This window comes from Mobula birostris, chromosome 5 (genome assembly GCF_030028105.1).
Source record: "Mobula birostris isolate sMobBir1 chromosome 5, sMobBir1.hap1, whole genome shotgun sequence".
NCBI lineage: Eukaryota > Metazoa > Chordata > Chondrichthyes > Myliobatiformes > Myliobatidae > Mobula > Mobula birostris.
Window position 1 is genome coordinate 192291157 of NC_092374.1, and position 24024 is coordinate 192315180.

A 24024-nucleotide genomic window follows, 5' to 3' on the forward strand; every position below is an offset into this window, starting at 1 on the left:
TTGCAGGGATACATCCCAGGATGGAGATTAGTGGGGGAGGGAACAGTCCCTGTAGAAAGTGGAGAGTGGTGGGAGGTAAAGATGTGTTTGGTAGTAGAATCCTGTTGAAGATGGCGGAAGTTGTGGAGAATGATGTGTTGGACGCAGAGGCCCATGGGGTCTCTTAACTATCCCAGTTAAGGCTGTGGGAAGATGGGGTGAGTGCAGATGTCCAGACAATGGAGGAGATGCAGGTGAGAATTATAAATTATATCAATTTATATAATTTAATATAAATGTAAATTATAATTCTGTTCATGCAATCATTCAAACACCACCTTCAGTTACTCAGATTACAATGCAACCTCTTTTGTTATTTCGGTATTTTCAGTGTAATCTGCATTTATGCATCATGTGTGGTGTTAATCTTGTGCAGGGGCTTTCCCAAACACACACACCGGGTATGGAAATTCTGATGCACAGGAACACAGAAGTTGCTCAGAATAGTGCACACAGCTGGTTCATTATGGGCACAGTCATCCCCACCTTTAGTCAGAGTCACAGAACAACAGCACAGAATCAGGCCCTTCTGCCCATCTATTGATCTACCTAGTCCCATAGACGTGCACCCAAACCACAGTCCTCCATACCCCTCCCATCCATGTACCTATCCAAATGAAATACTGAAGGAAGTGGCATCTATCAAGGATTCACACTTAGGTCATGCCCTCTTTTCTCTGCTAGCAACAGGGCAGGGGGTACTCTGAAGTCCCACTCCATCTGGGTTAGGCAACAGCTACTTTCCTACAACCACCTGGTCCTTGAACTGACCTGCATAACCCTAACCCTACCTCAGCAACAGGAAACTGCAGACCACCTCTTGCACTACCATGGACTTCTGTGTTGTACAAAGCAAGACATTAGTGTAAATTCTTTAACGTGTCTTGTATAATTTATGTTCTATGTGCTGTCTGACATCTGTGAAGCTGCTTCAAGCAAATTTCTCATTGTACCTGGATCTCACTGTGCTTGTATACAGGACAATAATCACGACTTGACTTGAATTCTACTTTCCATTCCTCCCTTTTAAAGATCGTGCCTCTTACTGGCTGACTGTCAAACAAAAGAAACATCAACAACAGCTTCTGCAAGGAGCAAACTTAACGTTTCCAGTTTTTGATTTAATTTTTCTAGCACGTTGCTTGGTTTCCTGTTCCCCACACTCATGCTTACAACTTTGCTTTTCCTGACACTTTTCGTTTGTTTGCAAACTCTTCACTTTCACCTATTTGATGAATAACACGTTTGGTCAACTTTGAAATGAACTGCATTCATGGCAAGATCAAATCTGTCAAGCATTTCCCAAAACGTATACTTCAAAGCCTAAAATCATCCTCATTGCTCATCACTTACTGTAGTTCCCTCTGTAGTAAAAGAGCTTCTGCATGTCCAGGTGAATGATATCTGTGCAGACATCATCCAGGAAACCTTGGTCGTGGGACACAATGAGCAGCGTCTTCTTCCAGGTTTGCAGATAGCTGGTAAGGAGACACATAAGTGGATCTCAAAAGGTATATAAAAGGAGACATACAAAGGCAGTTCCCAGTATATTATTAAGTTACACTCTATTCCTCCAGGAGTGGGCACTACTCCCAACTTAACCAGAAAGCAACTAGATTTATTGCCGTGGGTAGTGTATGGAAGAGAGAAAATGACATTTCAGATTCTGCTTTTATACTGCTTCAATTTCAGATAGACGTCGCACAAACATTAGGTTTAGGAACAGTCTGATTTGCTTGCTGCAATCCAAGCAAGCTTGATTTTATTACATTCTGAAAATCAACAGTTTGATATGCCATCTGAAGCAGGAATGGTGCTTGACCATCAGGAGAGAACCTTTAAACAACTTCAAGCCACATTAATGCAATAGCGTATGTTCTGAACATCAGAACTTCTTCCAAAGGAATTTCAAGGAGAGGAGATTTTCCACTGGTTATCTGTGAATGGCTTAACTTGAATATCAACTTTAATGGGTTCCTTTGTCAGTATTTGTGGGAGTGCCTGAGGATGCAGCACCTCTGCACACTGTGTCAAAGTGAAATCAAATCAAAGTGTCTGATAATCCCAGAACCATGCCCAATCCATGAAGGACCAAAATCAATTGACGTGACTTGGCAAAGTAGCTCGACCACATCAACTGGGAGAACTGTTCTCATACCTATGCCTATTGAACTGTTTGACTTCAATGTGCAAGATACACAATTTAATGGATCACCAAAATACCAGGTGTGATTATATTTGAAATAGATCCTCATCACCTGTTCAAAGATTCATGGCTCATTGGTTGCAGTTTGAGGAAGTACTGAGTATTGATTCTGAAACTTTAAACATTAATGACTCTGCAGGCTATAAAGTCATAAACTTACTTGTTAAGCCAGATGACCGCATTAAGGTCCAGATGGTTTGTGGGCTCATCCAACATCAGTAACGTTGGCTCCATAAACAAGGCTCTAACAAAGATAAAGGACACCATAAGGACACAGGCGCAGAGACCGTATACTGAATTTTGTGGTACAACTGGTTTATGGATTGGTTAAAGATTTACTTTGTTTGTCATGTACATTGAAACATACGTATTTTGCATCAAGAATTGTGCTGGTAGCGCCTCTGAAATGTCACCCACATAACTTTGCTATGCTGGCACCCACATAGCAAGCCCACAATTTATTATCCCTAACTCACAAGTCTGTTTAACATGGAAGACTGGAGAACCCAGAGGAAATCCAGACGGCGAAAGGGAGAACATACAAACTCCTTACAAACAGCAGTGGGAATTAAAATCCGATCTTACAAACTGCACTGTAAAGCCTTATGCAAACTGCCTAGCCATCATTCCATCCTTATTTTATGCACAACTGTCACCATTTATTCATGTAATCCACAGATAAAAACAATTCTACAATTGATGTTAGAGGTGTAGTAATCTTATATGAAATTATGTGGGGTATAGATGAGATGAATGGACACGGAAAGGGGCTCAAAAATTAGAGGGCATAGGTTTATGATGAGTAGGGAAACATTTAGAGGAATTCAAGGACAAATTTTTCAAAGGTTCGATGAGATATAGGAGCTGATTTAGGCCATTAGTCCATCAGTTGGTGGGTATACAGTATGGAACAATCTTACCAAGGAAGTGGTACAGGTAGGTAAAGATAACATTTAAAAGGCATTTATAGTACACAGGTACAGTATGTGGAAAGATTTAGCAGGATATGGGCCAGACAGGCAAATGGCACTTGCTTGGCTCAGCACTTTGCTCTGCGTGGTAGAGTTGTGCTGAAGGACCTGCTTCTGTGCTGTACAATTCAATTTAAAGGAGTAACCCTAAGCCCAAGCAGCTCTGCACAGAAGCAGTCTTTCTATAAAATGCACTGTTTCTTCAGCATTGTCCTTACCTAGCCAGAGAGACACGCATTCTCCAGCCTCCGGAGAATTTCTTGGTGGGCCGGTTCTGCATCTCGGGAGTGAAACCCAAACCTGCCAGGATTCGGCGGGCTTTAGCTTCCGCAGCAGCAGCACCCGTGGCACGCAGCTCCTCGTACACCTGCAGAAGAGTGTGGTTGAACCATGGTGACCGGGATGCCACTGAACAACAGGGTGCAGGTACAGTCTTTTGCTGGAGACATTCATTGCCTGGAACTTGTGTGACACAAGAGGTACTTGCTACTTATCAGAACTCATCTGAATAAGTAGCAGATCTGATCTTCTTGCAGACAAGCATTACTTTGTTTCTGTTCCTTGTTCTGTGCGGTTAATGAACCTTGCCCACTTTTTATTCTTTTAATCAACGTGGGTCATGAACACTATCCCCACTGATCTCCCTCCTGGCACTTCTCTCTGCAAATGGCTCATTGTTACAGCTGTCCCTACACCACTTCCCACACCACCATTCAGGGCCCCATTCAGTCCTTCCAGGTGAGGAAACAGTTCATGTGCGAGTGGTGTTGCTGGTGTAGTCACCTCTACATTGGTGAGAGCCGACGTAGATTGGGAGACCACTTCGCTCCATCCACCAAAGCAGGCAGGATTTCCCAGTAGCCACCCATTTTAATTGTACTCCCCATTTCTGGTTCATGGCCTCCTCTACAGCCACTCTCAGGCTAGAGGAGTAACTCCTCACCTGGGCAGCTTCCACCCTGATAGAAAGAAAATCAATTTCTCTAACATGGTAATTATCCCCCCCCCACCCCCCACCATTCCTCATTCTGGCTTCCCTCTTCTCCTCACCTGCCATCACCTCCCTCTGGTGCCCTATCTCTTTCCCTTTCACCCATGGTCCACTCTCCTCTCCTATCAGATTCCTTCTTCAGCCCTTTACCTTGTCCAGCTTCTCATTTCAACCCCCTCCCCCACCTACCTCTCTCTCACGTTGTCTCAAATATCACCTGCCATCTTGTACTGCGTCCCCACTCTCCTCCAGCACCACCTTATCTTGGCTTCTATCTCCATCCTTTCCAGTCCTGATAAAGGTTGACTGTAGATGCTGCCGGACCTGCTGAGTTCCTCTAGCATTTTGTAATTTTTTTTCCCTGTGGGATCTAACTGGCTGCTAAGCAGGACACAGACCCTATGGAAATGAATGCTCCCCACGTGTAAACAAATGGTAAATAATGCAAAGAGAAAGACAACACAAACCCCAAGAGCCACCAGTTTACATTCAGCAAGAACTGACAAACCTGGTGAATCACAACAGACACACATCAGGAGTTACAACACTGATTTAAAATTAATGAATGTGTTGAGGGCTTTCTTTTGAAAAGTGGAAGAAAAGGGTGATGTGACAGATTGCTTTAAAATTTTAATATGGTTTGATCAACCGAACATTCCAAAACCCTTCAGTTTTCAGGCAGATAAACACCAGATTCATAAATATCAGAAAGGAGCAGAAATAAGGGCCCAAATGGACAACTTCTACGCTAGGCATTCTTTACCACAGCATGGACCACATACATTATTATACTGTTTTATTATAATCGTGCCAGTAACATTATACTATCTTACATAAACTGCACCTACACTTCATGTCAACCTGTCCATCTTCAGGCCAGGCCACTCAGGGACCTGTGCTCACATTACTTTGCGACAGTATATTCTGATCGTAACTACACGTCCTGCTGTGACTATATTAGCATTTTGCACCTCAGCCCGAGGAATGTTTCATTTATCTGTGTATATGTGCATGGATGAATGGCAATAAATTTGAACTTGGATCTGACAACTGCGCACCACATCAGGAATGCCGATGACACGGAATACAAGACAAAGTGGGTTGATGAGTTGGCACTAATGCAATGACATCCAAGTCCTACCAATGTAATTACTTGTTATGTAGATTAGATCATTTGGCAGGTGGGGCTTGTCAGCCATGGTTGGCAGTTCATCTAGAAAGAAACCTCTGATCTCAAACCTCCACTACTACGCTGCTATACCCAACTCCATGGGAAAGGCTTCACGAGTAAACCGAGGGAAAAGTGCCCCTAAGACAGCCCTACATTGAGTTCAGTGCTGACTGGCAACTCCTGCGACACTGCTGCTGCTGTTTCTTTGGGTTCGTCAGCTACGTGGAGAGGGGATGCTTGCTACATGGGCAAAAGCTTGCTCTCCATACTGGACTGCCCCGGCCTGCATATCTAAACGCACTGGATGCAACATCTATGGTCAACTCTGACCAACGGAGGCCTCAGCTCAGCTAGATTAGACCAGGAGAGGCTATTGATAAACGACAGAAAATCTGCAGATGCTGCAAATCTAAAGCAACACACACAAACTGTTGGAGGAACTCAGCAGGTCAGGCAGCATCTATGGAAATTAGTAAATATTCAACATTTTGGGCTGAGACTCTTCTTCAGGACTGGAAAGGAAGGGGGAAGATGCCAGAATAAAAAGTTGGAGGGACGGGGAGGGAACGAGGAGAGCTAGAATGTAACACACATAAAAGTTGCTGGTGAACGCAGCAGGCCAGGCAGCATCTCTAGGAAGAGGTGCAGTTGACCTTTCAGGCCGAGACCCTTCATCAGGACAGCTAGAATGTGATAGGTGCTATTTATGATTTTCACACCTAGGAACCTGAAGCTCTCAACCTCAGCACTGTTGATGTGAGCAGTAACTATGTACCAAACGCCTTTCTGAAGTCAATGACCAGCTCTTTTGTTGACGTTGAGGGGAAGGTTGTTGTCATGACATCATGTCACTGGGCTCTCTATTTCCTTCCTGTACTCTGTTATCTGAGATTTGTCCCACTGTGGTGGTATCAGTTACGAACCTGTAGATGGAGTTAGAGCAGGATCTGGCCATGTAGTCATGACCGTTCAGGGAGTAGAGTAGGGGCCAAGGACACAACCTTGTAGGGCAATGTTTAGAGTAATTGTGGTGGAGGTGGTGTTGGTGCCTCTGCTTATTGATTGGGGTCTGTTGGTCAGTTGCCCAAGGCTTGAGCACTCACCTTCTGCAGTCTTTCACCAGCGCGGTCATCGCCTTTTTCTAAGAGACTCTGGAGCTGGCGCTCTTCTTCCAGAAGCTTCAGCCTCTTTGTATCGGCTTTCAGGACGGCATCGACTGCTGCTGTGTCATCAGCCTTCACCTCTGAGAAGGGATTCCACAAGATTTATTAACTGAGTGCCTCACTCCCGAGTGAAGCAGAAGCTTCTCAACAACCACTCCTTGCATGCCAAACCTTGGGGTACTGTGTTCAGTTCTAGTTGCCCATCACAGGGGGCTTTAGAGGGGGGGGGGGGATTAGAGGGATTTAGCCATAGAGGTTGGGGCACCATGGTAGCGTACTGGTTTGCATGACACTATTTCAGCTCGGGACGTTCCGCAGTTCAATTCCGGTGTCATTCTTTAAGGAGTCTTTGTACATCCTCCAGTGGGTTTTCTCCAGGTCCTCCCACAGTCCAAAGTCGTATTGAGTCATTGTAAGCGGTCCCATGACAAAGTTAGGGTTAATTGGGTTTGTCGGGGTTGCTGGGGCAACGGGGCTTGAAGGGCCGGAAGGGCCTAATCCGAGCTGTATTGCTAAGTAAATGAACACACCAACCTGGATTGTTTCCCCTGGAGCACCAGAGGCTAAGTGGACGTCAGATAGAAGTTTATAACATGAGGGGGTAGACATTCAGAGGTAGAAATTTCAAGTACTAGGGAACATCATTAAGGTGAGATGTGCAAGGCAATATAATTTTAATTACAGAGTGGAAGGTACCTGGAAGCAGACACAACCGTGGTGTTTAAGCAGCTGCTAGTACATGGAACACATGAACATGCAGGATATAGACGGATATGGATCATGTTTAGGCAGAAAAGATTTAGTTTAATCTCTCAATTCTTAAAGCATATTCAGTGCAGACATTACAGACTGCAAGGCCCGTTCCTGTGTTGTACTGTTTAATATGTACACCTTTTCCAGCCCCACTGCCCTATCAAAGTGCACTCTGGATTCACGCGGCACTAAAAGCAACAAATAACTGCGATTGAAATATATATGGATCCTACTGTCTTTATATATAATCTGGAAGGAACATTGAAAGCCAAACTTGCAGAATGGCACCAAAGTTGGCTTTATACAGAGAAATGCAAACTGTTTGGGAACGGCAGTTAACAGATAATAAAGCCTGCCCATCTACTCTCAATATCTATGCAGGAACATTTGCCAGGTACACCACGGTAACACAAATAATATGGTGTTCAGCTCACCTTGTTCACAGAGGAGCACGTCAATGTTGGGTGGGATGTTCAGTACTCTATTCTGGATGTGCTTCAACAGTGTTGTCTTACCCTTGCTGCAAAAGAAGGGAAAACTTCAGTGTATCAATCCACATTTTCAAGAGTAAATTTTAAAAAGTGGGAATTTTGAGGGCCTGTACTACACCTCTGAATAGCCAAGAGAGTTTGGTTTTCACCAAAGCTTCCATTGATCAAGGCATGCACTCCATGTTTGCTGAACAGAAACTATTGGAATTCCCCTTATCTCTTGAAGATTTCTTTAATTATGGAAGTAAATGGCTGCTCTGTGCACAAGTTCAAATTCATGAACTCACCCCACCTACATCTCTCATGTCTTTATAGACCTCTGTAAGGTCACCCCTCATTCTCCCATGGTCAAAGTCTTAGCCTCTCCTTTCAACTCAGGCCTTGAAGTCCCAGCAACATTCTTGTAAATCATCTTTGCACTCTTTCTAGCTTAACACTTTCCTATAACAGGGTAACCAAAATAGTAAGGGAATGTTTGGCTCAATAAAAGGGTTACCTAATTTAGTGCTACTTCCTGCTATAGAAATTACCACAAGCTGTAAGTTTGTTAATATTCAGAAGAAAATACTTGCATTTATGTGGGGAAATTCCATGCCCCTTGGATGATCTAAGGAGCTTTAGAAGCAAAGGAAGCCAGATACAGCAGCAGCAAGAGGTCTCAAGCCAGTTTCACCAATGTGATTTATGATTCATAACCAAAGTACTACCTCTGTAATTGAAATCTATCAATCTTAATTGACCCTTTCATGGAAATAACTCAAATTTTTACTATCCTTTGACAGGCAAAAGTATGTCCAACTTGCCAGGTGAAAGAGATAGCTTTCATATTCAGGAGATATTCCCTTGTTCCTAACTTTGAAACCAGTTTGTACCATGTTTCTGGGAGCTCTTAAACTATTTGCAATTGAGCAATCAAAGTAGCAGTTTGCAGAGCTGGGCCCACAATCAGAAAACAATGCCAAGATCTATTTTTAGTGAATGTCCTGAGGCAAACACTCCAGCCCTTCCTTGAGTAGCACCCCATGATCTTTAATATAAAGTTAAGTGGAGGGATGGGGTGGGACACATTGTTAAGATTTATTCCAGTGTTAATAATGCACGATTCATCAGCACTAAATCTGTGTAACAGCCAAGGGATTACTCTACATGGCACAATAACTCTTTACACCATAATAACAGCAGATAATTGTTACAATAGTTATTCTTGACACCAATACAAGATTAAAGATTAGCTTTATTCGACATGTACATCGAAACAGTGAGATGAGCTGCTTGTGTTAACTGACACAGTCCGAGGATAGTGCTGAGGACAGACATGCTGTCGACATGCTTCTGACACCAATAAAGCATGCCCACAACTTATTAACCCTAACAGTACAACTTTGGAATGTGGGAGGAAATCGGAGCACCCGGAGGACACCCAACAGAAAGTACAAACTCCTTACAGACAGTGGGGGAATTGAATCATAATCGCTTTCTCTGGCACTATAAAGAGTTACACTAACCGCTACACAACTGTGCCGCCATAAATAAACACATGCAAGCCTATTATAAAGTTGACAAATGCAAGAGGTACATTTTTACCTATTAAACTAAAAACTGCTTAAGCATTGAGACACAAAAGACTGAAGATGCCGGAATCTGGAGCAACAAACAATCTGCTGGAGGAACTCGGCAGGGTGAGCATCATCTGTAATTGTTGACATTTTGGGTTGAAACCTTGCATTGAAAACTCCTTCCCCATTCTTCACAGGCGCTATTCAATCCGCTGAGTTCCTCCAGAAGAGTCCTGGTTGCTTCAGGTTAAAGTTCTCAAGAAGCCTCATTTTCCAACTTACCCGTTAGGTCCAACCAGACCATATCTTCTCCCAGCCACAATGTACAAGTCAGCATTGACGAACAGTTCTTTCCCGTGAGCTGAGATGCTGAACCTTTCCAGCTGAAAATTACAAACATGGTTTCATTACGAGCAATGCAAACTGACCGCACTGGTTTTGGGTGGCATTGAAGATGAGGCTCAAATAGTCACATGAACAGCCATGATGAGTTTAGGATCAGAGTAGAAGGACATCCCATCAGATAGAGGAACTTCTTCAGCCAGAGAGTGGTGAATCTGTGGAATACATTGCCACAGGTGGTTGTGGAGGCCAAGTCATTGGGTGTACTTTAAGTGGAGGTTGGTAGGACCTTGTTAGTAAGGGCATCAGGAGACAGCAGGAGAAATGGGTTGAGGGGGATAATAAATCAGCCGTAATTAAATGGCAGAGCAGACTTAATGGGCCAAATGGCTTAATTCTGCTCTCATGTCTTATGGTCTTAAATCAGCCATGATCCAATGGCAGTACACGCAATGGGCCGAATGGCTTAAATCTAATCTATACCTTTCTGGCCTATTTTTGTTGTAATGAGTACCAGGAGGAATATTGGCAGAGGCAAAATGAACAAAGAAATCAAATCTAAATGAGTGGTATTTCCCAAACCCATGAATGAGAGATTCAACCATCATTCAACATGAGTTTTGGAAAGAGATAGAAATTAAACAGCGTTCTTATCAATCAGAAGCCAAACAAGACCCACATTTGTGTATATGTCAGGCAATTAGCACACCAAGGGGATTGAAAAGAGAATTTGTATGTATCCTTGGCTTCTACTAAGCTACACTCCCTTCAGAGTGCTGAAAATTGTTCTTCAGCCTTTCCATTTCCATCCCAGCTTGTCTACTCCAGCAGAGCTGACTTGTCTCAATAAGTAGATTCCCTGTGATATTGTGCACTTCATGCTCAGACAATGAAGTCTAAAACAGCTTAATGGTTCCACTACCCTGCAAGATCAGACTTCATAATAGGCACCTTGATATCTGATGCGTTCTCCAGCATTGCTTGTCTTGATGACTGCTCAGCTTGTGACACAGAGAAATCACCCTCCGCATCATTTGAAGCTTTTAGTATGTCCACTTGCCGTTGAAATTCCATCTGAGAAGATGAAGAGAAACAAATGTAGATACTAAATTTTTCTGGAATCGATATTCCAAGTAAAAAATTTCAGGAATAACTTTTCTGGGTTTAATCAATGCTGACTTATCCAACAACTAGTTAGGGTTCAGACACTTGATACTTTTAATAAGGAAACACCAGAGACTGTGCAAAAGCTGGAATGTGCATGCTCCAGATTAAACGGTCTCGATCCGAAATGTCAACCATTCATTCTCTCGATGGATACTGCCCAACCCGTTGAGTTTCTACAACAGTTAGTTTTAATAAGAAATTATAGTGGGTGCAACTTATTGATCTTTGCACAAGTTAAAAAACTAACTAAGGCGTTACAGCAAAACAATTCCTCTGTTATTTTAATGTTTGGTGCAAAACCCATGAAGAGGACTTATTTACATACCTACACATCATAATTATTGCTGAATCCGTAAACTGACTCAAAACTTTGCTTAGGAAAGCAAAATAAAAATTAGTACTTAAAGTAATTTGCAGATCTTACCTGTTTCTTCATTTTCTTTTTCTCTTTCTTACTTAAATTAGCATATTTGTCATCTGCTGCCTTTTTGTTTTCTCCCTTTCCTTCCTCTTCCACTTCATCCACATCATCTTCATTCTGCAGTATTAGGAAGCACAAAAAGATTGTTCTTATTCAGTGCATTGGTACATTTTATACCCAGACTACTAGTCTCATGGGTAGGGATCAATCCCCGTTCTAATCAGTTCCAAATGCATGTGATGGCATATTCCTTCCATGATAATCACACTGTTTAAGACAACTAGACAATGGGGTGACCCGTTGGGGCATCTTTCAGAGAAGGGTAGTGCAGTCTGATGTGACCAGAATGAACATTAAACTTTCCTGAATGCTACTGGTATCGCTTTGCTTTGGAAACTGAAGTAGAAAACCTCAGCTTATTAAAGAAGGACGACACATAGCAAAGCAAATATAGCTGCTCCTCATTTAACAAAGCACACTTTTGGTGGCATAATTTCTGGTTTATCTGCCACCCTTGTGCCTCTTGTTGTCATTCTGGAGACATGCAGCCCTTTCATCCCCCATCTCTTCATCTCTGCTGCTGTTTGTTGTTTGTCTCTGATCCTGGAGACGTGCATGCCTCTCCTCCTCTGTCCCTTCTTCCCTCATCTTTTTCTGTACTGACTCTTTGATCCTGGAGTCATGCGGCCCTGGCCTCATCCAATTCTTGTTCTCTCCCTCTCCTTGCCGCTTCCCGACGACGTTTAGTGTCATCCCTTGACCATAATGCCCCCCTTCCCTTTCCACGCAGCATAATTAGGCTGACCTTTCTTTTATGCTAATGCCAGATAGAAGATACGAAGCAATAACACCAAAGGATGCTGATTATTCTTAATGATGTGGTTGGCGCTCTCCTAAATGGCCGTGATATAGTCACCGCTGTCTTTTCACTGCAGCAAAGGGTTTTATGGGTGTCTCAAAGTATGTCATTACACTAAGATTTAATTATCCCTTATTGATGGGTGGCAGTTAGATCTGTCCCAATCCTGCACATGCTGATGGTGGGGATTAGCAGAACGTGACCCCGCGAAATAGAGCTGCCCTGCCCTTTTGCTCCGGCAGGTGTCGCTGCTGAGACTGGCCGTGCGCATGCGTTGGGCTGTCGCGTCCCAAGTTCCATGATGGCCGATCGGGTCTTGGGTTAAAAGGGAGCCTGTTTATTTTGGTGAATGAGCAATTTTATAGGAATATATAACCCTGAACTTTGCCTGCATTCTGTAAGTTAGCGCATTTTAATTCGATTTAGCCAAAAAAAGTGCCGTTGTAGCACTGTTTGCGCTAATTGGAGGTCACAAACAGATAGACAGAGCATGAGAGTTTTAGTAGTATATAGATTATCAAAATTCGGAAAACTGTTTTGTGTACTTTCAAATGTTTAACTTCCCTTCTTTTATGCTAAGCCAAGTCTAGCAACCCTGCAACAATGACATTCCATGAATGAAAAATCTACACTGCCTTTGGTCTTGCATCAAAGCTTTGTGTATGTGTTCTAACCTTAACTTTTCCTTCGCCCTTAGAACTCTCTTCTTCATCCTCGTCCAGCTCCTCCTCATCATCCTCCACATCCAAGGCACTAAAGGAATTAGCAGGCTGTTGGAAAACAGAAATTAGTTAACATTGATTTATACTGGTAAACTAGGCAAACTGCTACAAAGCAGTTTGAGTGATCATCATTCCTGTAAATACGCACACACGTATGCACGGAGGTCAGCGCAGCAGTTAGTGCAATTGCTTTACAGCAACAGTAATCACTGGTCAGGGTTTGATTCCCATGGCTATCTGTTCTCTCATGACAACGTGCGCTGCTTTCCTCCCACATTCCAAAGCTGTACGGATTAGGGATAGTGAGTTGTGGAAATGCTGTACTAAGGCTGAAAGTGCAGTAGGTCTTGACGGCTACCCCCAACATAATCCTTGAACTGCGATGGTCATTGACGCAAAACAGCACACGTCACTGTATATTTTGATGTACATGACAAAGGAAGCTAACCTGGAAGTTTAACTGACGAAGGAAATCATCTCATCTCAGTTCTAACTGGACAATTCCTTATTCTGAAATTACATCCCGAGTTTGAAATAAACCCACTAACAGAATACATCCTCTGTCAATCCTTGCCAAATAAGGAACAGTTCCCACCATCACATTAATGAAAATAAATTTAGATTTTCCTCAACTCCTCATACTATTTGGGATAAATACATTCAGTTTGAAAGGCTTTTCCACCAAAGAAAGATCAGTCACTTTAACTGTTAGCCTTGCCGATTTATTACAGGAAACAAAGAATCAAGATTGAGTTGTTAACTTCTGGCTCCTTTGCATCGGGGAGAAAGGGGACTTTCTTTGGGAAGCAAGTTCAAATCTGTTACAGAAAGACCAGTGAGATTCACAAAATTCAACCATTCTAAACAAGGAATGAACATGCAAGATTGATCATGAAACAAAATCTGCCTGTTAGCAAGAATTATTACCACAATGTCTTCTACATGGAGTTAGAAGTTAGTTATCTGCAAGAACTGCTTTGTTCAGTGATTTTAATGAGCAAAACAGGTGATTCTTTACTTCCATGCATCTTATTTACTGACAGTTCAACAGTTCTGACTCTTAGAACCGTACGTGCAAGGTATCAGTTTTCCTCTTTACTAGTGTAGGTCACAGCATCACCAGGTGCAAAGGAATCAAACTGGATGAAGTGAGGTTATCAAAGTTAGTGCGGAGTAGTTTAATCTTGAACTACTAAACACACTAGGTTATGTTAAGTCATGAAACGGTTTTCACTTCAAGCTCACATCATTCAATGTACCTTTCCTTTCCCTCCCTGGGGCTTTGATTCTTCTTTATGCATTCCTCCTCCTCCATCAGTCTGCTTCACAGTAATGGCACTGCTACCCTGCAGATGAGTAGCAGCAGGATGCGGTGTTACACTGATTATGTAACAGAGCATCAACCATGCATCAGCTGCAATATAATCAGACTACAGCCACAATACATACATGTCACATCCATGATTCGAGGGGCATTTAAGCTGGCCAGCTGGCCAGGGTACCAAGTCAATCATTTCTCCATTGGACTTCATTGTGCTCAACGAGAAAATGAAAAACCAGCAGAACTACATCTTGTCATTTATAGTTTTTATCATTATGCATTTCAATGTACTGCTGCAACAAAACAACAAATTTCACGACATATGTCAGTGATATTAAATCTGACTGATTCTTGCCTTCTTGGTTTCCATCAGAGCCCAAAACTGAACTTTCGAGTAGTCAGTACTGGATCATTTTGGGCTGAGGCCCTCCTTCAGGACTGAAAAGGAAGGGGGAAAGATGCCAGAATAAAAAGGTGCAGGGAGGGGAAGGAGGATAGCTTGGAGATAGGTGAAGCTTGGCAGGTAGGAGATAGGAAAGGCAAAAGGTTGGAGAGGAAGGTATCTGATAGGACAGGAGAGGGGACCAATGGACAAAGGGAAGAAGAGAGGACCCAGGGGAGGTGATAAGGAGGTGAGAAGCCAGAGTGGGGAATAGAAGAAGAGGGGAGGGGGAGGGAAATTTTTTTCCCCACTGGAAGAAGAAATCGATACTCATGCCATCAGGTTGAAGGCTACCCATATGGAATTATAAGGATTCATCAACACAGCAAAACTATTTTAGTGGAATTTTCCAAGCTCATGGTCTCCACCAAATGGGAGTGATTTCAGGATGTAACCACATAACACACTAACCACAAGACACAGGAACAGAATTAGACCATTCAGCCCATCAACTTTGTCCACTATTCAATCATGGCTCTTTAGTTTCCCCTCTCAACCCTATTCTGCTGCCTGATCCCCATAACCATTTACTTCCTTAGTAATCAAGTGCCCATCAACCTCCGTTTTAATACTCAGTACTGTGGCAATGAATTCCAGATTCGTCATCTTCTGGCTAACGAAATTCCTAAAGGGATGTCCTGCTATTCCGAGATAGTGACCTCTCACTCAAGACTCACTCACTAGTGGAAACATCCTCTTAACATTCATTCTACATTGGCCTTCCAATATTTGGTAGGTTTCAATGAGATCTCTTGCCCCCACCCCCGCCATTCTCGTGAACCCCCTCTGGATGCTTTCCAGCGCCAGCAAATCCTTTCTTAGGTCAAAAACTGCTCACAATACTCTTCATGTGGTCTAACCAATGCCTTATAAAGCCTCAGAATTACATCCTTGCTTTTATATTCTAGCTTTCACAAAATTAAATCTAACATTGAATTTGCCTTCCATACAACCAATTCAACCTGCACTAGGGCTTCAAGCCCCTTTGCACCTCCTCGTTCTGAAATTGCTCATTTGCTCCTTCTACCAAAGAGCCTGCCCTGTAGTTCTCTGTTATTTCAGCGCTGCTAAAATTTCATCTTGGAACTTCCAAACTGGAAGTTTCAAAGGAGCACCTTCATAATACAGTTGAAACAGTATAAATTCTATCCTTACATTTACTTTAAGAACAAATAAATTAAGAGCTCAAATAGTAGCAACCTTTCCTCCACAAGCCCATGTACCTCGAGCTTAAGAAATATTTTGCTCCTTCTGTGTTTATAACTAATGGACAAAAGACATGGGAAGTGGGATAGCATCGTCCGTCTTAGCCCTTTCATTAGTCTTAAGGTATAGACTCTAAATCCCCCAAGACGACCACAACCTTGTCGTGGTTTGGAGGCTTGCATGCCTCAATGACCTGGAGTGCTATGCTAGCTGGAGTCAAGGCTTTATGCTTTGGCTCTTGGCAGGGTTACCCATGCCAAACAAATCAAAGGGTAGAGGACAGACTAAGAATGTTCCACTGGTCCTCCAGGTTCGGGGATTCAGCTCAGTGCCAACAACCCTGACTAGCAACAAAACTGTTACAGAAACAGCAATGAAGAATCCTTGTACATCTGAGTGTGACGGTATTCCTGAGTCTCCACTTGCAAGACTGACAGTAATGAAAACTGAGAAACATGATAAAGGAAACCCTGAACACTGCCAGAGATGGAGGACCTTCATTACTGCCCTAAACACCAGCAGTGTAACAGGGACCCAAATCCAAGTTAAGAGTCTAAGTGGCATATACTCATATACTAACCCATGCAACCTCTGATTTAAATCAGCCACACTGACAGTAATTGAATTTTCTACCTTTTGCTTTCCTTTTGTTTTAGCATGTTTTCCCTTTTTCATCCACTTTTCATCCTCATCTTCATCATCGTCAGAAAGCCCCTGTGGCAAAAGAAAAAGAAACCAAATGCTGAATATTCATAGGATGTTGATTAATAAGGGTGTCTAACATTACCAGGATAACGAAGGAGAATGAGGCTGAAAGGGAAAATAAATTAGTTGTATGGTGGAACAGAATAGATGGGCTGAATGGCCCAATTTGTACTCCCAACTTATGGCTGTAGTTAACTTTGCATTTAGAAACAATCAAGATACCCTGTATTTCCTCAGTTTCTAGGACAGGGGCCTATCTGGCACTCGTTCACACTCCTTGTCAATACAGGTTTCCTTTGTTTCACTGTTCACTGAAGTGTTATGAAAGGCTGAGTGAAAAGGCTTCTGAAAATCCTCTTTACATAACTGTTTATGCAGTCTGAGCTGAACGTCTGACTCTTAGTTGAATGGAACGTGCACACCATGGGAAGGAGGTAATACAAAGCACAATAAGTTAATTCAGCTCCGTTTTAAACAAGGTTGCAAAATTGCAATTCTTAGCGCAACCCACAAAATTTAGTTTGCTCAAAATTCCAGTTATAATTTAAATCCTCACAGATATGGGTTTACCGTGAATGCAGCCAGGTTTCCTACAAAAGATGAAATTGTAGAAGCGTCATAAAATTTTGGTTAGGGCAGATTTGATGTACTGTGTCCACTTTCAGTAGCGGCATTACAGTACAGATGTGGAGGTGGAAGAGGTTCACAGGATGTTGTGTGGATTGGTGAGTATTAGCTACAGGGAGAGGTTGGACAAACTTGCACTGCTCCCTCTAAAGCATCAGAGGCTGAGGGGCGACCTGATCGAAAATAAAATTATGAGAGGCACAAGCAAGTAGAAGGGTCTTGGCCTGAAACGTCAACTGTTTATTTAACTCTATAGATGCTGCCTGACCTTCTGAGTTCCTCTAGCATTTTGTGTGTTGCTTTGGATTTCCAGCATCTGCAGAATTTCTCATGTTCATGATGTGAACTTTTTCCCCATTACAGATACATCAAATGCCAGAGGGCAAAGGTTTCAGATGAGATGGAGAAAGCTGAAGGGCAATTTATAGGACAAGTTTTTTTTTAAATCCTTTACAGAGTCTAGAACACACTTTTGGGAGAAGTAGTGTAAACAGAAACAAAAGCAATATTTAAGAGGCATTTACACAGGCTCATGAACAGGCAGGGAATGGAGAGACAGAGGCAGTCAGGTAGATGAATCTAATACAACTAGCATCATGGTTGGCTCAACGTCGTGTGCTGAAGGGCCTGTTCCTGTGCTATACCGTTTGACGTCCAACATGGCCTTCTGGTTTAAATCTGCAGCAGCCTAGACGGAGAGGCTTCCTTTCTCTCAGTATATCACTAAATTTCATATCAGAATTACGTGTGGCTGTGACTACAACGACAACTACTTTAGAACTCATACAAACACAGCCTTAACATTAATCACAAGAAATTCTGTAGATACTGGAATTCCAGAGCACACATACTAAATACTGGAGGAACTCAGTCAGTCAGGCTACATTTTTGGAAGGGAATAAACAGTCAATATTTCAGGCCAAGACCTTACATTAATCATGACATTCTGATGTTACAGTGAAAACAGCATGCCGTGAAAGACATACAACAATAACTTTATTTGTAGAGTATTTTTCATACTGATGATGTAGTTCGAAGTGCTTTACAATGGGATAAAAATACAAATATGAAAATAAAATAAAAATAAAAATAAACATAAAAATAAAAGACAAAGCGATGTTAGTTAAAATAAGATTAAATAGGTTTAGAGCTGGCATTTAATAATGTCAACTGAGTCTACATCCCTTACAATTAACCTGCCAATTATCTTTTGAGAAAGATGGCTTGAATTTAAGAGACTGGCAGAAGAAGACCCGAGAGCTCGAGCAGGATTTAAAAAAATGAAAACAATTCTGTGATGTGCCCCAGTAAGAGCATGAAAAACAAGCGAACTTTAAAATCAATTCTGAAAGATACAGGAAGCTAATGCAGTGTAGCAAGCACAGGAGTGATATGTTCCCTCATCCTGGTTTTAGTTAAAAGTCTAGCAGCGTTGTTCCGAATGAGTTGAAGTTTGTCAATAGATTGCTTTGGATGGCCAGTAGGAAGTGCACTGCAGTAATCTAGTCTACATGATATAAAGGCATGAATTAGTTTTTCAGCAACATTATGTGACAAAATCGAATGTACCTTTACAATATTTCATACAACATAAAGCTACGACAATTTATAGATACAAAACAAAAAATAAAATTATTACTCCAAAACTCAGGAAAATATCCATTAGCTTTGGAGTAGGAAATGCAAATTCCCCATGATTCTGCTTAAGTTTTTAAAGATGGGCCGTACAAATTATTTTCCATTCCTTTCATCTCAAAAACATTAAGGATGCCGCAACAACTGTATTGAAAATGCAAAAAGGTAATTAAAAACAAGGATAATCTCTTCCTGCAGAAGGGGAATCCAGAGTAACACACACAAAATGCTGAAGGAAGTTAGCAGGTCAGGCAGCATCAAAAGGACAGAAGAAAGAGTTGATGTTTTGAGCCAAGACCCTGATCACATTTTCAAACAAAGGCTAGTGAAATATAGAAAATTCTCTCTGAAAGCAATACAGATGCCAGGACAACTGCAGCTCTACTCTTCGAAATTTCAAAGCTTGAGGAATATGGAGCACAGATATGTGCAGGAGGCTTAGCTACAGAGCGAGCAGCGATGATCTATTCAAGATGTGGAATTGGGTTACTGGGATAAATTGTTCAGTCATTCTTCTATAATATGTGGGCACTTTCTCTGGACTTTAACATGATGCTGTCATTGAACAATATCAGCCCTTCAGCCCATGATGCATGCTTCCCAAATCAGCTTTGCCTGCTTACCCTTTGCCTTGCTTTTGATTTCTCAGTTATTTTGCTCTTTTTACTTGCTTTATCCTCGTCCTCATCTTCTGATGTTACCTGTAGCAGGAGGATTGAGACCCAATTTAGTGTGATTCATTTGACCCAAGCCTTGTTCATTAGTATAAATGCACGAATTTCCCAGATACTTTGGGGTTAAAAGTTTTGAATGTTTGCCAGTAATGTGATCTCATCCACCCAAAACAAGCTGCAAAGCAAAAGAATGATATGCCATGCAGTTTTTTTTCTATTTGTAAAGCCACTTACTGCAATTGTAAGGCGGATCCCCATATACAATTCACATCAGTTTTTTTTCCAAGTTAGGAAGCAAGACACAAAGGCACAATTCAATATATCAGGCATCCTCCACCTGAGTGTTACTTTTTATTGTCGTCAAACAATTGATACTAGAGCGTACAATCATCACAGCAATATTTGATTCTGCACTTCACACTCTCTGGAGTACATATCCATAGTAAATATAGTAAAAATTTAAATTATAAATCATAAATAGAAAATAGAAAATGGAAAGTAAGGTAGTGCAAAAAAAAACACCGAGAGGCAGGTCCAGATATTTGGAGGGTACAGCCCAGATCTAGGTCAGGATCCATTCAGCAGTCTTATCACAGTTAGAAAGAAGCTGTTCCCAAATCAGGCGAGGATTAAACCTTTTCATTATCATGGAATTTGAAGACCAACTAAAATATTAACTAAGCATAAATGCACATAATTCAGCAAGTAAATTCCTCTTGGGCATGGTGGCTTTCCACACTATTTTTAATGGTGTAATGGTCTTCTGGTCAGGAATGTCATTGTCCCAAGCCATGTCTCCCAGTATAATCCAGATGTGAACATAGAACAGTACAGACTCTTCAGCCCACAATGTGGTGCCAGTCTTTTAACCTACTCCAAGATAAGTCCAACCTTTCCCTCCCACATAGCCCTCCATTTTTCTGTCATCCATGTGCCAATGTGAACAACGAAACTTGTAACGATCAAAACTACAGATCTGTGAAAGATACAGAATCCAGCCTTTTCAAAGACCTGGCAAAAATGTTTCAGCAATGAGTAGTTAAACTTGCTTTAAACACAATTGAACAAAAGCAACCATAAATAAATCCCATCTTGGCCCAATCGATTATTGTTCGCTTAGCCAAAAATCTAATCCTCAATTCCTGAAGGAAAAGCTACGACCCTTCAGATTCTGGCCAATGTATGTAACTTTCCTCTTCACCAGTTCTGGATAGCTGCGACCACCCAGGTGTTCCTTTACCTCCTTCAGTTGTTGGGAATGGACAATAAATGGTGATCTTGCTAACATAACACAATTTATACAACAGGCATATGGCATATTGGTACCTTTTGCTCTTTTGCTTTTCCTCGTTCATTCTTCTTGCTTTTCTTACTTTGCTTCTTGTCATCTTCCTCAGGCACAGGCTGTTAGACAAGAGCATGATTGTAAAATTAAATTCAGATGAAGAAATTTGCAATTTGTAACAACCGATACCCTTCCCTAGTTAAATACATCCTCCCTTGTCACACCACTCAACTAGGACATTACATCGGGATGTTCAAAGGTACAAACGTACAATAAATCTTAAAAGCAGGTGGGAGGGAGAGACAGGGTTTGTTTCTGCTGTTGTTGTTTTGTCATCTGTGTTCTTTCTTGTTCTCCAAGCATTGTGGGAATACAATGTAGGCACTAGAATGTGCAGCGAGATTTGCAGGGTGCTCCCAGCACACTCTTGTGTATTGGTTGTTAATGCAAATGACATATTTCAGTGTATACGTGGCAAATAAGCTTAATACTGAATCTTCTCTTCTTCCAGCAACCTTCAACTGAAGGAATGTGCTCTCCTCTGAAGCAATTAACACTAGTCTTAATGCCCTAGGAGAATGTAATTCACAAGCAGCTCAGAAGATAACTCTGGGTACACAGCTCACACTGGGTGGAACAATTCTTTCAGGCTGTTGAAGCAGTTGACTGTGGCAAGCATTCTTCTCCCCCACTCTTAAACTGTTTTCAGATTTGAAGAAAGGCTGCATCTGAAAAAATAAAAATTTCTCTAACCTGCATATCACCAACATTTCTGTTTCTGTTTGAGAACTTCAATTACTTACACGTGACACGCGGACATCCCACAGTGTTTGGGAGATCAGTGGGATGGATGGGTTTGGATTTGCTGGCTGCCACAGGCATTTTCTACTGAGTTGGAATGAAATATTCCCGTTTGCTTTCTCATGTGAGCAAAGATGTAACAACCAAGCAACTATGATTTTTTTGGGGGTGGGGTGGCGCGGGGGGAAGGACAGTGGAGCAGAGTTGAGAGGACTAAGTCAGTGAGGCTGGCTGGCAGCCACTTTTTCCATGCTTGTTCGTTCTACCATTATCGCTGTTTCTGTGACACACTCCCTCCACACACCGTTTCTGTTCATTTCTGACTTATAACAAAATTGGGTGACTAACAATTGGCATCTAGTTCACAAGAATAGAACCCTGTTGTAATGCACAGACACAGATTCAGATTTATGACCCATGTGTTGGGGTCGCAAGTGTTGCCACACATTCCTGTGCCAACATAACATGGCCACAATGTTCAACAGAACAACTAGAAGCAACAACAGCTCTGGCATACTTAATGGAAAGAAACTCATACAGATGTTCTGGAAAAAGGAGGAAACTCCACCACTGACAATGGCTGGCTGCATTAATAGATACTCTGCATCTAGAGAGGATAAGATACATTACCAAGGCCACCCTCAAGGAATTTGAAAAAATCTGGCAACCATTACTGTTGTATTTAGAACAGACTAACAGCTGAACTAAGTGTGCGGGGGGGGGGGGCGGTAGGACCTAAACAGCACATATGGGAGGGGTGAGGGGAGGGGAGGGCTGGGAAGGGGAAATGAGACAGGGTGGTAGGGTTTCCTTTGCTTCTTGGTTGTTTACTATACATACATTCTTTTGACTTTCATTATGTTGTTATAAGAAAGAAAAGAACAAAGAAGCATTGTACTTTAGGACATTGTCAGCTGTGGTTAAGCTGATGTTGCTTCACAATAAAAACATTTGAAAACAAAGTAACAACAGCAAACCAAGCCCCTTTCCTGCCTCCTGCCCACACATAGATAGTCCTTCAACTCCAGGACAGACCTCATTTTCCCTAGAACCTGGCATGGTACCGTCGAGGTTAATGCAAGGTTCAATTCCCGCTGCTATCCGTAAGGAGTTTGTACATTCTCCCCATTACCGTGGAAGTTTCCTCCACGTGCTCTGGTTTCCACCCACAATCCAAAAACGTACAGATTAACTGTGTGTAATTGTACGCCACAGGTTCGTTGGGCCAAAAGTGCCTGATACCATGCTGTTCCTCTAAATAAAAAGTCATCTCCTCAAATACTGGTCTCAACTTCAAACACAATTGCTCTGCCTTTGGTAGATGGGCCACGAGCTGCCAAAAACATGAGCTCTTGAATTCCCCCATCTCTTTCTCTTGTGACCAAGTATCTGGTCGTTTCAACTTCAAGTCACTTAGCTCGCTGCTTGAGATGTTTTCTAGATTAAAAAAAAAGCTGCCAGATGAAGAGTAAGAGCAGAAAATGCTGGCAAAACCTAGGTTGTGCCTCTGGAGAGAAACAGTCAGCATTAGAGATCTACAACCCTCCATCAGAAACACTGACAAAGAATGGTTCTAAAAAAGGTCACCAATCCAAACGGTTCTCTTCCCACAGATGCTGCCTGTTCTGCTGCTTATCCAGCACTATTTGTTTTGTTTCAGCTTTCTATGTCTGCATTTTTTTACCTCCACCCAAATGAACATTTTAAATTATAGCTAGTGATATTGAAGTCACAAATGAGTGAGATTAAGCACCCCTGCTGTGATGTGGCACTGCATTCTCTGACAAACAGTGTTTGATCTGAAGCACCAACTTTGTTTCTCTTTTCAGATGCTGCCTCCCCTGCTGAATGTTGCCAGCATTTTCTGTTTTTTTAAATTTCAGATTTCCAGCATCTGCAGATTTTTCATGGTTTTCATTTGAGAAGGTTAATTCCCATGTCCAACTCTATTTAACAAGTGCAAAGTTGAGAATGCCTGGCAAAAACTAAAATAGCAAAACATGCTGCTAAAGCTTAATATCCTCCTCGGCTAGTGGCCAGTATCTGCCAGCTGAACAATTGGTTAGCACCATCTACTGGCAGCTGTCATTTTTGTCCAGAGTTCTGGCATTTGCAATTTTTTGGACTCCCACATTTAAGCCTTTGAGAATCCACAGAGCTTTCATAATATGTGGCTAAACTATAAATACAAAGAAGGTCGTGCATGGCTTACGCAAACTGATATAAAAGATAGATCTTTGGTGAAGAGGGCACAATTCCATTCAGTGATGCCAAACCTAGCTCGTCATCCACAAAAGTAGATCAGCATACGAACTAGAAGCCAGAATAAGAAACTCAGCCCCTCCAACCTGGTCTACCCATGGCTGATCTCACTGACAACTCTGCCTTCCCAGCATCCCTGATAACCGACACCCTTTGTTTATCAAGTATCCAAGCACCTCGACCTTAAAAATAGCAAAAGTACATGCACTGCTCG

General features: G+C 42.1%; 1 protein-coding gene across 3 annotated transcripts in view; it reads right to left on the reverse strand.

Moving 5' to 3' along the window:
* The window catches only part of abcf1 (ATP-binding cassette, sub-family F (GCN20), member 1), a 58804-nt gene that overhangs the window by 17277 nt on the left and 17503 nt on the right, over positions 1-24024 (reverse strand). Inside the window, exons 7-19 of one of the 3 annotated variants that reach the window (XM_072259177.1) lie at positions 20789-20866; positions 19412-19489; positions 16455-16535; positions 14112-14198; positions 12805-12900; positions 11275-11388; positions 10635-10757; positions 9624-9724; positions 7729-7814; positions 6482-6621; positions 3435-3583; positions 2406-2489; positions 1393-1517 (exon numbers count right to left, since the gene is read on the reverse strand). In XM_072259177.1, coding sequence (XP_072115278.1) covers positions 1393-1517; positions 2406-2489; positions 3435-3583; positions 6482-6621; positions 7729-7814; positions 9624-9724; positions 10635-10757; positions 11275-11388; positions 12805-12900; positions 14112-14198; positions 16455-16535; positions 19412-19489; positions 20789-20866 — 1342 coding nt within the window. The remainder of the gene's footprint in view (positions 1-1392; positions 1518-2405; positions 2490-3434; positions 3584-6481; positions 6622-7728; positions 7815-9623; positions 9725-10634; positions 10758-11274; positions 11389-12804; positions 12901-14111; positions 14199-16454; positions 16536-19411; positions 19490-20788; positions 20867-24024) is intronic. The other 2 variants (XM_072259178.1, XM_072259179.1) reach the window with 2 other exon arrangements.